This window comes from Drosophila nasuta, unplaced genomic scaffold (assembly GCF_023558535.2).
Source record: "Drosophila nasuta strain 15112-1781.00 unplaced genomic scaffold, ASM2355853v1 ctg38_pilon, whole genome shotgun sequence".
In the NCBI taxonomy this organism is placed as follows: Eukaryota; Metazoa; Arthropoda; class Insecta; order Diptera; family Drosophilidae; genus Drosophila; species Drosophila nasuta.
In genome coordinates, this window is record NW_026869550.1 from 49819 (window position 1) to 68085 (window position 18267).

The 18267-nt window shown below is 38.5% G+C and overlaps 1 protein-coding gene across 1 annotated transcript; it reads left to right on the plus strand.

Annotated features, from left to right (window-relative positions):
* Positions 1-17046: 17046 nt before the first annotated feature.
* On the plus strand, positions 17047-18012 carry LOC132797945 (uncharacterized). Its single transcript, XM_060809692.1, has 2 exons — positions 17047-17653; positions 17807-18012. Exons 1-2 carry the CDS (start codon positions 17047-17049, stop codon positions 18010-18012), a joined length of 813 nt encoding a protein of 270 aa, XP_060665675.1.
* Positions 18013-18267: the final 255 nt, after the last annotated feature.

Consider the following 18267-nt stretch of genomic DNA (forward strand, 5'->3'; position numbering starts at 1 on the left):
TCTTCTTTTATTATTATTAATGTAGCATATTTTATTTCAAAATACAATACTTAAAATAGATTCTCCAAATTAAGTTACATTTTTATAAATTTTTTTATTTTTGTGGGCGAACAGTAAAGAAATGACAGGCACATCCTCCACATCGTTATGAGCCCAACAACAGGATGTGAAGTGTTGTCCATGAACATTAGAAACCAAAGGACCATCGCATTCTATTATTAAAATATTTCAATGATTCTGATAAATATTCTATGTGTTCAGGAAAAATTTTATGCTTAAACATATTCATAAAATTATTTATTTCAGTTATAAGTTGAAGTATTGTAATCTGAGTTGTGGAGTTGGTTGTTTTGCTGACAATATCATTTCTAAATTTCTTTAGATCCTTTGACGTCTACTCGTAATGATTTCCAAAAGTAAATGAAGAAATATTTTGAGAAATCATTATACGATACGTTGAAATAATCCGGTCAGTGGAGTATATTCGACTATACGATCGTGAATGAGAAGGCAATATACCTTTGTATTCAACTCACTTGGTACTCTTAGTTCAGTTGAAATTTTAACATCAATTGGCCCTGATTTGACCGACTCGTTTTGATATGAAAGATCAACAATAACAATAAGAGCCTTTGACTTGAAGTCCAGTGGTGATAAAAGTGCACGAGGCTCCTGGTTGTAGTAACTCTCTTGGAATTTCACGTACATATCATAACAATCCCAGCTGCGGAATGAAAGTGGAAGTGTAGCTTCACTTTCGACTACATTGAACATTTTAATTTTAGTAGTATCGCTTGGAATAATGTACTTTATAACTAATGCTCTGTATAGCAATTTTATGTTCAACACCTCCGACTGTTTTTTCAAACATATCATTCATATTTTTAGCTAGCAAGAGAATGAGTTCATGTTTACAATTTAATATAACTTTTTATGATCTTCAGCAAAATCCCATTAGCATTTATAGTGGAATTGAAAAGCTGAAATGTCTTTCGAATTTATAGTGAAGAAGAAGTGAAGAAAACTTTTAGACGACAACACACAAGGTTGGTTCTATATATACGAACTTTATGGGTAATAAGTGTGATGTTCTTTTTCGTGATACTCTCAACATAGTAAGGTTTAACTTGCACAAAAAAAATTTCATTCATTTGAATAGTAATTTTATTAAATATTAAATCAAAGTGATGTTAAAATCAGTTAATTTTTAATCACCTTTTATTATAAATAATCATTCTTTTGTTCGAAAATGAAGACGAATTGATATAGTTTCACCTCGAAAGTTGGTTAATTCCCTCCTGATCAGTTATCCGTACTTCGAGCCTGCTTATTTCTCTAGTGTTGATAGGTAAATAAATCAAGTTTCGCGTGGTAATACTCATTTTATATCCCTGAGGAACATTGATTCCAAATTCATGAAGCACATGGTTTTGTTTTTATCCACATATGACCCACTGATAATGTTGCATTCCAATCTAATTGTATTTACTTTTAAAATATTCACAGGATTATCTTAGACATACGGTTTTAGAATACGTTTACCAAATCCAAATAGCATTCCAATACGATTAAAAAATACTGTTTCATTTCTAGTGGTAACTTGAACTTTTAGTGTATTGTTGTTGGTTTCAATTTTTAATGCATCATAAGAACCATACCCATTTAGGACATCAACAATATATTTTGCAATCTCTTCGTGTTCATATGATCCAACAGGTATTTCTATACATTTATTTCGAATATGAAACAGATTGTTCCCTCAATCGACTTTTGGTATAGAATTGTATGTATGTCATAATTTCGATTTAATACATTTTGTGGGAAATATTTTTCGGTTATTACTGATGTGTTTCCATTTAATGGAAATGTTAGTGATGTAGACATTATGAAGTCTGAGTTTGGACTGTTGTTTAATCATCACATTATTAGATTTATATCCATATTTTAAAAGTATAATGAATTGATCAATTCCTTTTCTGTATCGCCCATTTTTCATATCATCATCTTTAGAGATTAGTAGAAATCCAAATTTCTCCTCCCAACATTTTCGTGAAATTTCCATAAATGATTCATAGTCCATGTCACTGTTTACGTGATTTCGATATATAAGACGCATGTTCAAATCATCTTGTTTAAACATTATAATAAAATTAGCATTGTCTCATATTAAATGTTTCGGTATATGTGTATTTGTTTGACATAAATAGAATGAATAAATATTCTTATGTCTTAGTTTCGGATATTATCCTGCTTTTCACATGCCACATCATCGAATTTCATAATGGAATTATTTACAGCTTCCTGCGGTGATAATACTGCATCATTTCCGGAGAACGTAAAATATCCCATTCCTCGAATTGGTTTGATAAATTTTTCCAAATACTCATATTTGGGTTGGTCTAAACTGTTTGAAAATAGGTAATTATTTTCAAATTTGAGACCATTGGGACTCTCTATAAGACTAAGCATCACATGGGTTGTTCAACAATTTGATGGTCCAAAAATTAATGCTCTAATTGTATTGGGTAGCAAAACACCATGTCCACCAACCTCAATGTTTCGTACTAGAATGCTTTTCTTTTGTCTTAAAAACGCATGTTAGTGAGAGAAGTACTTCATTCAATGGGAAACGTTGGTTGATTGAGGTTGCTATAAAATGGCCAAACGTTTTATACCCGCTACCCATAGGGTAGAAGGGTATTATAACTTTGTGCCGGCAGGAAATGTATATAACAGGTAGAAGGAGGCATCTCCGACCCTATAAAGCATATATATTCATGATCAGCGTCAACAGCCGAGACGATATAGCCATGTCCGTCTGTCCGTCTGTCCGTCCGTCCGTCCGTATGAAACCCTGGATCTCAGAGACTATAAGAGATAGAGCTATAATTTTTTCGACGGCATTTGTTATGTTTGCACGCAGATCAAGTTTGTTTCAAATTTTTGTCACGCCCACTTCCACCCCGCAAATCAAAAAATCGAGTAACAAGCGTAGTTTTAAAGCTAGAGTTGCGAATTTTGATATATACAATAATTACTATAGAAGTTATGATTCCTGAAAATTTGGTTGCAATCCGATAAAAATTATGGCAGTTATTAAAGAAATACTTTTGTATGGGCAAAAGCTCCTACTTACTAGGGTCTGAGTTGCTTTGGCCGACAATCTGGTACCGTCTATGGTATATTTTGAATGGTGTACTATATCGATATACCAAACATAGCAGTTGGTATATTTTTAGTATTTTTTAGTATTTTCGGTATATTTTGAAAATGATACCGCAATATTTTGCCTTTATTAAAAGTGGGTAGCGGTATCTCACAGTCGAGCACACTCGACTGCAACTTTCTACTTGTTATTGTTTGGCTTTTGCACTAAGGACCAAGTATTATTTTCAAAATGGGAGTTGAGTTCATCTTTTATGGCTTCTTCCCATAAAATCTGTCATCACGAAACTTAATTTCGTCAAAATTAACTGGAATATCATTCAAGCATATTTGAGTATCTCATCCACCACAACATCTCTAGCTGTCATAAATTTCCTTGATTCCTCATTCCACAATTTATACCCATTTGGTTCATACCCGACAAGTATAGTTTTGATTGACTTTTCATCAAACTTTCGTTTTCTCACTTTATTTAGTTTATTCATACGGTGTTTTACTTATATTCTGCAACGCTCTGCTTGGGCATCTGTTAATTAAGTATGTTGCCGCTAAAACAGCCTCACCCCAAAACATTTATCAAGTTTAGCACAAGAAATTATAGAGCGAGCCTTCTCGGTGATTGTCCGAATCATCCGTTCTGATACACCATTTAATTGTGGAGTATGAGGAACCGTTAAATGATAGCTGATGCCTTTTTCAACACAGAAATCACGCATTTCATTAGAAAGGTATTCCCTACCATTATCAATATACAAGTTAACAACTTTTAAGTTAAAATGAGCCTCACTTTTAGCCACAAAATCTTTGAAAACAAAAAAAATCCGACTTATATGTTACCAAATACGTCATACAGTAATGTGTATACTGATTAATAAAAACTAAATAATAGTTTTTATTATCTATAGTTGTGGTGTAATTGGACCAAAAACATCAGAGTGGATTACAAATAGTGGCCGTTGGATGGATGGAGAAAGTGCGTAAGTACGGCATATCGTATCTTATTATCTTTCTTTGGCGTTGTCACCGAATGGAACACGAGATGAACTGGTTCATTTTGTGTACTCGTCTACGAGAGATATCGAGATCAACGCACCGATCGAGATATCAAAGATGCGATGCGTAGGCGTAAACAAGGTCGTAATGAATGCTTTGATGATTTCCTCGATGCGATGGTATCCATCGCAGACGGCTTACGTAATCCTTTATCGGATGAGGAAATAGTGGCAGAAGTGAGAAACAATTTAAAGCCTGAGCTGTATCACGAGCTGTTGCACGTTGACACAGTTACATTGGCAAGTTTGCGTCGAGAATGTCATAAGCATGAAAACTTCTTTACCAGTAACAGGCTTAAACCGATGACCACATCTGGTTTCCCTAGACGTGCAGTAAATGTTATTACGCATGAAGACTCTGATTCCATTCTGGAAGAAGAAAGTACAGAGTCCAACAGTGTGTATGCGGTAAAAATATCAGACAAGATAAAATGTTGGAACTGTGATGGGTTGGGTCATAGATACCAAGACTGTTTAAAGCCTCGTAGAGTGTTTTGCTACGGTTGTGGTGCTTTAAATACCTATAAGCCGAAGTGTGGTCACTGCAATCCGCATACGGAAAATGCACCACAGGATGTTCGTCCCAATTAGGTAACGAATATCCGCTCAAAGCCTCGGATCCACTAATGACAAACGTAACTAACCCAACACACTTGTCAGCTTCGACTAAAGATCGTAAGTCTAGATCGTCCAAACGCCTTCAAGAATACTGGAAGTCGAAGCGTGAATTAAAATATTGCACAGTATCGACCATTACTTATATCAAACAAGATAATCGACCATTTATTAGAATTGACCTCCTTGGCAAGCCATGGTTTGCGTTACTGGATAGTGGAGCAAATAAAAGTATTATTGGCGGATGTCTTGCTAATCGTATTAACAATGAAAAGTTAAAATATCGTAAGACGACTGGCAATGTTCGAACAGCCGATGGTCAAAGACAACATATAATTGGACGAATTATCGCCCGACTGATCTACAACCATTCCCCATTTGAAATTGATTTCGTTATAGTACCTGATATTAAGATTGATGTCATTATCGGAATCGATTCATGGACAAAATTAGGTATTACAATCGTCCAAACTCCTATGATGGAAGAAATAGGAGCTATCGAAGCTGAAAATAATCAGTTGCCCCTAACTCTCAGCCAGAGTGCACAATTGCAAACTGTTATTGAGCAATTTCCTGCTTCAACAAGGATGGACTTGGCCTTACTAATTTGATAGAGCATAAAATAGATACCGGCAATTCAAAACCTATTAAGCAAAGGAACTACCCTTTGTCACCTGCTAGAGAAAAACTGTTAGTTTCAGAGATAGACCGAATGTTAGAACTGGGTGTAATTGAAGAAGCTCCAGCATCCGAATGGTCATCTCCAATTGTACTATTAGTCAAACCAAACAAAATAAGATTTTGCTTGGATTCCCGGAAATTAAATGACGCAACTATAAAAGATGCTTATCCAATGCCCAATCTAGAGGGTATCTTAAGTAGACTCCCCAAGTGCGATGTATCTCCAAGATAGATCTTAAGGATGCATTTTGGCAGATCGCATTGGAACCCCAATCTCGACTTAAAACTGCATTTTCAATTACTAATCGTCCATTATATCAATTCAAACGAATGCCATTTGGATTGTGCAACGCACCTCAGACCATGTGTCGATTAATGGACCAAGTAATTCCATACCAGTTGAAATCTCAAGTTATGGTATATCTCGATGATTTACTGGTAATATCTTCTAATTTCGAAGAGCATTTAGAGCATTTAGCGCTGGTTTCGGAGCGACTGCGAGAAGCAGGTCTCACAATTAATATCGAAAAGAGCCAATTTGGTTTGGTTAGAGTGGAATATCTAGGATATATAGTAGGTGAAGGTACTTTACAGGCTAATCCTAATAAGGTTCGAGCTGTACATGACTTCCCGGTCCCCAAAACACAGAGACAACTCAGAAGATTTCTTGGCATGACCGGTTGGTATCAACGCTTCGTTCCACAGTACTCTGCGGTTGTTCATCCTCTAACTGACTTATTGCGTGGCAAAAGCCTAAATTGGAATACAAGCGCACAAGAAGCATTTGAGCTTATAAAAGTAAACTTTGCACAGCACCGTTGTTGGTTCATGCTGATTATGAAAACCTTTTATCGTGCAATGCGATGCGTCCATTGACGGCATAGGTGCGGTATTAGCTCAGTGCGATGAAGAAGGTGTTGAACGGCCAATATCTTTTATGTCGAAGAAGCTCAATAAAGCTCAGAGAAATTATTCAGTGCCCGAATTAGAATGCTTAGCTGTCGTTCTAGCCATACAACGGTTTCGAATGTATATAGAAGGACATCAGTTCAAAGTAGTTACCGATCACGCGAGTTTACGGAATGAATGAATCAAAAAGATTTGAGTGGTAGATTAGCGCGATGGGCTATTAAATTGCAAGGGTTTAACTTCACTATAGAACATAGAAAAGGTTCACAAAACGTCGTGGCAGACGCCCTGTCCCGTTCTTTTGAAGACGCAGATATAAATGCCGTTGAAGTTGAAATCGTCCCTGAAATTAATTTAAATGCGGATGCTTTTCAGTCCTCAGACTACCAAGCCATGAAAGCAAAATATATTGCATTAAATTCACCGGATTATAGAATAGAAAACGGTTTCCTGTATCATCGTATCGACTTTTCTAATGGTCACCCGGACCATGATGAATCTAATTGCAAATTAGTCGTTCCTCTCGAACTACGCACCAGTGTGATAGAAGCTGCACACAATCAACCATCTGCTTCACATTGTGGCGTTTCAAAATGTTTAGATCGGATTAGACAGAAATTCTTCTGGCCTCGCATGGTTACAGATGTACGCGATTACATTGGGAAATGTGATACTTGCAGGACCTGCAAATATCGAACTCACGTTCTCAAGCCACCAATGGGTCAGCAGATCTTTACTGAGAGACCTTTCAAAGGTTATATTTGGATTTTATTGGACCCTTTCCAAGGTCGAAGCGAGGAAATATTGGCATTTTCATCATTTTAGACCACTTTTCAAAATTTACATTTTTAAAAGCGGTTAAAAGATTCACATCGCAGATAATCATCACTATATTAAGTGATATATTTAACTGCTTTGGTGTGCCGGAAGTTGTTGTCAGTGACAACGGCAGCCAATTCAAGGGTCGTGACTTTTCTTCCTTCCTTAACCAATATGGAGTAGCACACACATTCACTGCAGCGTATTCGCCACAAGCTAATGCTGCCGAGCGAGTCAATAGAAGTATCAATGCTGCATTGCGATCATATTTGCGATCAGATCAACGTGATTGGGATCAATATCTGGATCGTATCAATTGTGCTTTGCGCTCCCATCTTCATCAATCTATCGCCATGTCTCCTTATTTAGCAGTATTTGGACAGCAAATGATTTGCCATGCGCAGGATTATAAACTGCTAGCAAACTTAGAATTGATAAATGAAGGTGCTGCAAGATTAGAACGATTAGATGAATTTACAAAAATTCGTGCAAACATTAAGAAAAACCTAGAAAAATCGTATAACACCAATCAGAATACGTATGATTTGCGTAGTAAAGTGCGTTCCTTTCAAATAGGCCAAGAAGTAGTCAAAAGAAACTTCAAGCTCAGTAACTTGGCCAATAATTTCAACGCCAAATTGGCGCCCGTAGGAGTAAAAGCCAGAATCAAAAGCAAGATCGGCAACTCGTTGTATCTTCTTGAAGATTTGGATGGGAAGAGTTAGGCACTTTTCACGCAAAAGATATTTGGTAAATATCACCCTTTTTCAGCTTTGAGCGACAGTTTGCAACTGCCTTCAAACCTGTGGTGTGAGGAGGCAATTTAAATTTTAATTTGCATTTGCAAATTCTGGCCATTTCACGATATGTAAACATATCCAGCTGACTAATATCGATTAATCGCATATTACATGTCACTTAGTCGAGTTAGCAGCCCTTGACAGTAAATTAGCATTCACACAAATAAATTACAGGGATTGATCGAATAGTTGAGATCAACTCTGTGTAAGCTCAATATTATCGAAGACACATTAGAAGAAGAAGAAATTTTCCTTTTCCGTTTCTGGTACCAAGGCGCGTGGACCATTTGGAAAAATTGATGTATAAAATTTATATATAAAATTCAGCAATCCAGCGCTGAATTGTATTAAAGTTAAAATATTTCTTCATCTGCGTGGATCTAGCCACCAGAGTATTTGTTTGGATAATTATAAGGTACGTAGGCTACATAGGCACATACATATTTCTAATAAGAAATATTTTTAGGCATTTGCAAGTTAGCGCGGCGTGGGTCTATAAACGTTTAAAAAGCGTTTAAACAGTTTGGCCACCGCCATATAGTATTTTCACCTGCGCATTATCGGCGCGCAAAACTGCTGCTGGAGTTACAGTGGGCACATACATAAGCTAAAAGCTAAAAGAAGATTGCCACTGTTCCTACCGGTGCTGCCCCATTGGGCCGCACTAAAATTGTTAGCATCGGCTAACTGGAATACAACTCAGCGAGCGAATTAGTGCCATAGCAGAGGATCGCCTCGGTTCATACCGGTGCTGCCCCATTGGGCCGCACTAAAATTGTTAGCACCGGCTAACTTGGACTAATTCAAAAGGCAAAAGCAGTCGAGCAGAGGATCGACACGTCTCCTACCGGTGCTGCCCCATAGGGCCGCGCCAAAATTGTTAGCATGGGCTAACAGGGACCCATGAGCCGTTCAGAGGAGGCATAGAGCATAGTTGGTGCTTCTATGTTCTAAACAGTGATGCCCCCGTAGGAGAATCCCAAGTATTGTCGCCGTCCATGATGACCTTCCGCGGCTAATAGCCATAACCTGTTTGCCGCTAATTAGTTTGTACAATTTAAAAGTATCGATATTTGCAATAATGTTAAATTAAAATGAATCAATTAACGTAGCTTTCTTATTTTTGTAATATACATAGTTTTATAAGTACATGGTATGGTATGTAGTCGATATTCAATACTGTTAACATTATTCTAATTCTCTTTTGGAAGTTCACACAGCAAACATATGTACATCATCTCATCAACAACATAAAACACACACACATCATTCATCATCAGACCTGATCATCAGTGAGTTGTGTACATCTATACAAAAGTAAAAGTATGTAAGTACGGCTTGGCCGATAATTGAAATATAATAATGTCAACAGTATAGGGTATAACACATGCCATATTTACCATTAAAGTATTATATATATAGATTTGTATTACCGTAAATATTAAGAAGAATTGCAGGGTATTGACCGCCCTTGAAAATGAGTCCGATTATAAAGTCTTAACGTTATGAAGTTATTGAAAATGAATTAAAGTAAGCCTTTCGGGCACCTGAGTATAGTTGTGTGTGTCATAAATTAAACAATAAAAGGGTAAAGACCATAATGGGATTTACAGGACGGGAGGGTATAGAAGAGGATCCACGACATCTGTGATCTTCGACTTTTAGGCTTGCTCGTATGCCAATTCAGATTTTTGCCGTTTAAGATATCGATAAACTCTGCTTATCTCTTTTAATAATGTAACCTCAGCTCCTATAGATAACAAAAGCCCACCCCATTTGCCCTGAGCAACAGTCGGCCCCCGTAAGCAGAGTACGTTATCATAGGCTGTGTATAATCGGTTTGTTACAAATTGTAGAAGGGTTTTCGATTTTTGGCAGCTAATAGTTTTAGATTTTGGTTAGATTTGAACACGTCCACAACCAATCGTGATACACATATTGATTGGGCGTGCTCAAATATTAGGGATAACAGAGCCACAGCACGCACATATGAGACAATTTATAGCTATCATAGTGGTATTTTAGTTAGCATTGATGATCAGGTTTCGATTTTTGTATTCCCAAAAGTATTTGCACCTAATTTAATTTAATTTAATTTAAATATTTTAATTTTAGTCCTTTAAATCAAAATGTTTTGTATATTATTATTATAAATTTAATTTATATTAATTATGATTTTATATATACAACAATTTTTGGGAATTATGGTGGTGTTTATACACAGCACAAGTCGACTCGTAGGTCTGCCGAAATTAGATTTCGGAAAAGACCCCATTATATTTAATGGCCTCCTCGTGGTGTTCCTGGGTCTTGCTTTAATAAATTAAAAGTATTTTATTCAAGCAGGAGCTGATTCGAGCGGCGACATATTTCAAAACCAATTTTGTATTCAATAACATTAATATTGTATCATAAAATAAGTATACTTATAATACGCAAGAATTAAATAGACTTTAATTTACAGTATCAATTTTGGGCACATTTTCCAGATTTCTTTTTACAATGGGTAGCGGGTATCTCACAGTCGAGCTCACTCGACTGTAGCTTTCTTACTTGTTAGTTATAAAGGAATTCATGATACTCTTCTTGTTACATATTTACAAATTGACTTCAAGTCTGAGTCGTAATCGGAATTATTTCATTCGGTTAACAATTAGGCACATTTATATGTATCATTAAGGTTACCTTATGTAACTTGTACTTTGTTTAAGTTAACTTACTCAGATGTCGTTTTCTTACGGCCGTGGTACCATGACGAAGATGAGTGACGATGATAATGTTGTGTTGATAATGTACTATATGAGAAAATATACAGATAATTAATATAAATGTACCAAAATTAGAATTATTTCATTTTGTTCTATCCACGAGTACGCCTCAACAATTTTCCATTAAAATTATTAATTTTATTTTTATAAATTTAATACAAAAGAACTAGAAGACACCGACGATGTAATTCGTGTCGCTTCTCAGCAAATCATAGCAGCAATGAGGAATGATTGATACTATATAAATGAATTTATTGTTGTTGCATTATGGATTCTGGTACTGTTGTTGTACTATGAACTACTCATTCAGTGTATTCCTGGTCTTTAAGGTCAAGCTAGGCCGTGATCTGGTGTGTATGTGGTGGACTGTCAGAGTCAGAGTCTTTGGTGCTCCGATGAGCAGCAAACCTTGTTGTGACCTCCAACCAAATTTGTGCACTCAATATATAATTGTTTACTAGGGTCACACAGTTGAATGGACAAGTGGCCCACAGAGGCTACCATCCGCCAGTGCCGAGCTCGATGAGCCGAATTTCTGGGGATTCTACGCCTGTATTGAAGAGATATGGTTATAAACTACACTCACAATTATTTCCACTTCATACCTGCATTAATTGGAAAATATCACTGTACTTTTGTATATATATATATATATATATATATATATATATATCCATATATATAAATATATCCATATATATATATCCATCTCCAGAATAATTTCTCGTACGTGACAAATATTCATAATTATTCCCTATCTTCTAAATTCTTTCCCACAAATCATATCATAAACATAAACACTTGTCGCGACGGCACCAACTGTCACAAACAAAAGATCCTATTACATTGGCGATCGTGCCACTTCCAAAAATCAAAGTCCATTAAAATTTTCCATTTGCAACTTGAGGACTCAGCATTAATTCACTAACACAAACACCAAACATCACACGTATGTTAGCTTTAAGTCGTAATAAGAACTTTCATGTTAAAGCTCAGCATATTGTGAGTTTAGTTTTAAAGACACTTTCCTCGCCTAAGACAATAAAGTAGTCTACTAAGTAAACAAAAATAAATCCTTGTGTTTTTATTTTTTACTGTTCGTGAACCGCGAACATTTTATTGGCGCAGCCGGCGTATCCGTCGTACTAGTTATTGAATCAACAAAGCAGTCGTGAACCGCTAGAAGGACTCTAACATTGTCCTGGGTAAACGCGTCCTAGTTGTGAACTATACAAAACGTATCCGCAAAAACATCTAAGTGTGTGAGTGTATTATCAAAACGGTAATACAAAAACATTGTAAAACCCGTCGTAATAAAAGCTCAAATAACCCGAACCACGTGTGCAAATTAATAACAAATCAAAAAATGGCAACCGAACTAACAGAAGCACATCAAACCAGTGTCTGAATCAAATCAAACACGTGCCAGCGCTTGATAACGGAGCAGAAAATTTGTCGGCATTTATAAAGAGAATAGACTTTATTCTGTCTTTATACCCAACAACTGATGTACGCCAAAGTAGCGTAATCTTCGGAGTTATTGAACGACAACTGGATGGAGAAGCATTGCGTACAGCCCAAATAACGCAATCCAACAATTGGGTATCGTTGAGATCATCACTCATCGAGGTATTCAAGACGCAGACACCCTATAAAGAACTACTACGAAGACTATACAACACCAACTGGAATGGAATTCTACGTAAGTTTGTAGAAGAACTCGAAAGAAAAGTTAGCATTAGACAATGATGCTAGTACAGCAATAATATATAAAAATGCATTAAAAATAACTATAAAAATGTAATAACTAGAAAACTACCAGACAGGATATACATGACCTTAGCAAGGCATGATTTAACTTCAATTAGCAAGCTAAAAGCCGTTGCTCAAACAGAAGGCATTTATGAGTCTTATGAGACTCAGAAGTCAAAATAAATCTTACGCAAACTATTCAAACAATTCTCATTCAGATGATTCGACCAATTCAAAACCACAAACCAACTACTCAAATTCAAATCAGAATAATCAAAACGAAGGTTTCACCAAGAGTTCAATAAAAACTAAAAGAGGCTTAAACCCAAAACCCTTATAATTATTCGAGGGACACCTCAACAAGCCGTGGGCCTAACCCACCGGTGAAAAGACAAAGGGAAAGCCAAAGTGGCCAGTTCAAGACGGAGCAAGGTGATTTCCTCGGGCATGTAATCACCACGCAAGATATAAAACCAAATCCAAACAAAATTAAGGCATTGTTGAATTCCCAATACCTAAGACACCAAAAGAAATTAAATCATTCCTAGGTTTATGCGGATTTTATCGCAAATTTATACCCAATTTCGCAAATATTGCAAAACCCATGACAACTAAATTAAAGAAAAACGCCACCATAAACATAAAAGATCCCACTTATGTGTCAGCATTTGAAAAATTCAAAGTTTTAATAACGTCCGATCCGATACTAGTTTATCAAATTTCGAGAAACCATTCTTATTGACTACAGATGCTAGCAACTTCGCTATAGGCGCCGTTCTATCACAGGAACACAAACCCATTTGCTATGCAAGTCGAACTTTAAACGAACACTAATCAAACTATTCAGCTATAGAGAAAGAACTATTAGCTATCGTGTGGGCAACCAAGTATTTCCGTTCTTACCTATTCGGTAGAAAATTCCAAATCCTAAGTGATCACAAACCATTAGTTTGGCTCAGTAACATTAAAGAACCAAATATGAAATTACAAAGATGGAAAATCCGATTGAACGAATATTATTACCAAATCAAGTATTTACCAGGAAAAGAAAATAACGTAGCAGATGCACTTTCACGTATAAAAATAGAAGAGAATTTCTTAGGAGAAGATGCAATTAGCACAGGAGCAACTATACATAGCGCTCAAGAAGACAGTCAATACCATATACCTATAACCGAAAATTTCTTATAAAGAAATGACTAATCAATATGCCAAAGATATGATAAAGGAATATCTTTGCTCGAAAAATAGAATTGTCTATTTTCATGATGAAATAGATTTTCCAATTTTTCCGAGCAATATAACCAAAATAATGAAAACAAGCTTAAAATTAATTGACTTACAATCTTTTGCAGAGTTTAAAGAATTAATTTTAAAACACATAAAAAGTTGTTACATCCAGGTATAGAAAAACAATAAATTGGTTTAAAAGAAAAATATTATTACCCTGATTACCAGAACGTAATACAAAATCTAATTAATGAATGTGAAATTTGCAACATAGCCAAAACCGAACATAGAGATACAAAACTCACGTTCGAGATAACACCCGAAGTACTTAATGTTAGGGATAAATATGTAATAGATTTTTATATGATAGATAAGAAACAATTTCTTTCTTGTATAGATGTTGTCGGGAGCAGCAGACAGCGCATGTTAATGCAATGCTGTGACAGCAGTCTGCCAGCAGCGCTGCATCTGCCGGCAGCGCTGTATGCTCTCTGTTAGCGATCGTTTGCAGTTCGATCGGCTAATTGCCTTTCAATCTTGGTTTGACTCTTCAATTGTTACTCTGTCGTATATCGTGTTGGTGGCGAAGCTTGAAAGTGTTCAAGTCACAGCCAAAACATAAGTGGTTACATATATGTACATATGTACCACAGCAATAAACATTTAATTTGAATTCGCGTGTTTTATTTATAAACAATATTCTTGCGAATAAAAGTTACTAAAAAGCTTAGTAGCTCAACATTTGGAGGCCCCGGCGAGATATATACTCTCGCTAAGTGTTGTGAATGCAATTGATTTGCATAAATAATTGTTGAAAATAACTAAACATAAATAAAAATAACAATAACAATTAGTGAAACATTTAAAGTGCAAAGTGCTCGAGAGTGCGAAGAAATATATATATGTACATATGCATATATATTTAACAAGCGGTGCATTTCTGTTCTTGCATTCTCCGTTGTTTGCGCATGTTCGCCGCTGCTTCGTTGCTTGCACACCTCCGCTCTCGGTCGCTTGTCTATGCTCCGCTACTCCGCTGTCGCAGCTGCGTGCATTGCCCTTCTTGTTGCTCTCTCTTATGCTCTCGGTTTGTGTGATCTAAATCAGCTAATCAACTGATTAACTTTGAACTGCTGCTGTGCGTAAGCAACGCGCGCGCGTTTGTGATCGCGGTTTTGACGCGTTTTCCGTGGTGCGCTTCGCTTTAAGCTACTGCTGTGCTTAAGCAACTAGCGTTTGTGATCGCGAGTTTGACGCGTTTTGTCTTGCTTTGAACTGCTGCTGTGCTTAAACAAACCGCGCGCGTTTGTAATCGCGGTTTGACGCGTTTTTCGTGCTGCGCTGCACAGTAAGTTTGCCATACAAAGTGAGCAATTGGTAGTTAGCTAAAGTGCGGTTAACTGCTAATAATGGAAAACTCGATGAACGAGCAAGCGACTACTGTCGAAAATCGCGCGCGGTTTTTCAAGCGGAAGGTTTTATCGCTCTATGATAGCCTTGAGAGACTCGATGCGTCGCTTTCTGAAGTTAAGCTAGCTACATTTAATTCATCTGAATTAGCAGTACGGTTGGAGCTATTAGAACGTGCTCAAGCTTCATTTGACTTAGCTCAGAATGCGCTGGAGGAGATTGACTATAATGAGATCGGTAGTGAAACGCGGGACAATTTCGATGAGCGTTTTCTTGAAGTGAAATCGCGTGTTCGAGCGCAATTTGACAGTCGTGAACGCCAATTGATTCGGTCGTCCACATTGCGGCGTGATGAGACCATCGATCCTTCGGCTAATGGCCTCGGTGCCCGCGCTAATAGACGTCGTCTACCCGAGCTCAAACTTCCCACGTTCGGTGGAGGTTATACGGAATACGCGAGTTTTTGGTCAATGTTCGAGTCTGTCATTGACAAGGACAACGATTTAGATGATGTTGAAAAGTTTCAGCATCTAATATCGTGTTTAACTGGTCCAGCGTTGGATGCAGTTCGGTCGTTGGAGATATCGAGGCTCAATTACCGTGTGGCTCTGGATATATTGGATAATCGGTTCAACAACAACCGACTTGTGTTCCAGTCGCACATCAAGGATCTGTTGGGTACCAAGAAGGTGGAGGCAGGAGCATCCGAGGCCACTAAACTTCGTGAGTTTAGCGATAAGGTAAATGTTCACATGGGGGCATTAAAGACTCTGGGCCGTCCAGAGGATATTGCAAACAGTATTATTATTTACGTGCTGCTGCAAAAGCTGGATGTGGAAACCCAGGCGGCGTGGGAGGATAGCAGGGCATTGGACAACCCTGCCGCCGATAAAGAGCCGACAGCTAATGAGTTCTTCACGTTTCTGGACGAAGAGACTCTGCAATACGCTATGGGTAGTCATAACGGCAGCAGGAAGGCGTTTGTGGCCCAAACTAGGCCCAGCAGGGCAAATGTTTGTGTGTTTTGTGACGCGCCTGGTCACGGCATATATTCCTGCCCCATCTTTGCAAATTTGTCTCCCTTCTTGAGGCAGAAAGAAGTGAAGAAGCTCGCTCTCTGCTTTAACTGTTTGAAGAAAGGACACCACACCCGATCCTGCACATCTGGTGCTTGCCGTAACTGTGGTGGACGGCATCATTCGTTGTTGCATTTCGAGACATCGCAACGAGCCTCGTCAGCTGATTCGTCTGCCGCTCTGCAGCCTCAAGCTTCTACGTCTCTTGCTGCCCAATCTCGTTGTTCTGATGCTGCACTCTTGGGTACTGTTGGTGTTTTGCTTAAGAGTCGTGCTGGGTCGTTCATTCATTGTCGTGCTCTGTTGGATTCTGGTTCGCAAATCCACATGATGACGTCCCATTTAGCCCAACAGTTGCAATTAAAACGGACGCGATGAGATGCCATGGTTTCTGGCCTCGGGGACACAGACGTTTCTGTTGAAGGAAGCACAGTCAATGTTTGTATGCGTTCTTGCATGACCGACTATTCGGTCAACTTTCAAGCTGTTGTGGCATCGACAATCACCAACAGCCAGCCGAATTTTGCTATTGACATCGACGGTTGGGCAATTCCATCCAACATTCAGTTAGCTGATCCTGCCTTCAATCGTCCGCAGCGCGTTGACCTGCTGATTGGTACAAGCCTATTCTACGGCTTGTTATGTGACGGACAGATTGACCTTGGAGATGGATTGCCTATCCTTCAGAAGACCCGCCTTGGTTGGATCGTTGCTGGTAGTGGAGACAGCAGACAGCAGACAGCATTGATGGCAGCGGAAAAGGTTTCTGATGATAGTGACGAACAGCAGCAATGCCAACGGATGGGACTCGCCAGTGTTGTGCATGTCCAAGCAGATGGACAAGTTGAGCTGTCAGGAGAAGTCACAGCCAACGCTTCCCGAGACAAATGCCGTGCTGCAGCAGATGCAGCGCAATTACGAAGAGCTGCAACAGCAGTTGCACGGCAGGGATGTGGAATGGACGCAGCGTCAGCAGGAGTTGGAGCATCATTTGCGTCACAAACAGGATCAGCTGAATGCCGCCGAGCAGCAAGTGCTGCAGCTGCAGACACGCATTCGCGATCAGGAAGCGCTGGAGCGGATAAAGGAGCTAGGCAAGGAGCTGCGATCGCTGCGCACCAGCACCGAGATGAAGGAGCGTGATCTGCGCGATCGTCTGGCGTTGTTCCAGGATGAGGTCAGCGCGTTGCGCACTTCGTCGCAGCGTTGCAGTCCCAGCAACCACGGCAATAGCAATGGCAACCACAGCAACAGTCTCAACGATAGCAGCGGTGAGCTGTGCCGTCTGACCAACGATATGGAGAGTTTGCGCTGTGTGCTGGATCTGAAACAGGCCGATATCCCGACGCTGTCCAAGCAGAACGCAGAGCTGCAGCGTGAGAACGACGAGCAGCGCAGATTGAGCAATCGTGTCACGCTGCTGCACCATCTGTATCGCTCTGTTGATCGCTTCGTTCTCAATTACGATGAGCTTCGCACGTTGATTTGCCAAATAGCGGCAATACTTAATGATCGTTAATTGCTATCAGTTTCAGAGAATCCTGACGATTTGGATGCGCTGGCTCCCGCTCATCTACTGTTTGGTGGTCCTCCAACCGTGATTCTTGAGCCCGACCTAACTACGTTGGACTACAATCGGCTGGATGGTTGGCAGCGTGTCACTCAACTGCAGCAGGTCTTCTGGAATAGATGGCGGGAGGAGTATGTGACTCTTCTCCAGCAAAGATCAAAGTGAAGCATTCCTGATCGTCGTCTCCAAGTCAACGACGTGGTCTTGGTGAAGGACGAAAATTTACTTCGAACATCATTGTCTAACTATAAACGTAACACAAATAGAGAACTCTTTTGATTTAATATTAACTCAAAGCCATATCTTTAACAAGTACCCCCAAATAAAATATCTAATGAATAAATTAGAAAAGCAAATGGCAGGTATCAGAATAACAAGTCGTACTGAACGAGGTTTATTCGATTTCATAGGATCATTACT

What these genes read in the sequence shown, in the direction of transcription:
- LOC132797945 (XM_060809692.1), top strand. Translation starts at nt 17,047, where the DNA reads ATGATAGTGACGAACAGCAGCAATGCCAACGGATGGGACTCGCCAGTG. An exon ending in GCAGAACGCAGAGCTGCAGC is followed by an intron (nt 17,654 to 17,806) that starts GTGAGAACGACG and finishes AATTGCTATCAG; the next exon opens with TTTCAGAGAATCCTGACGAT.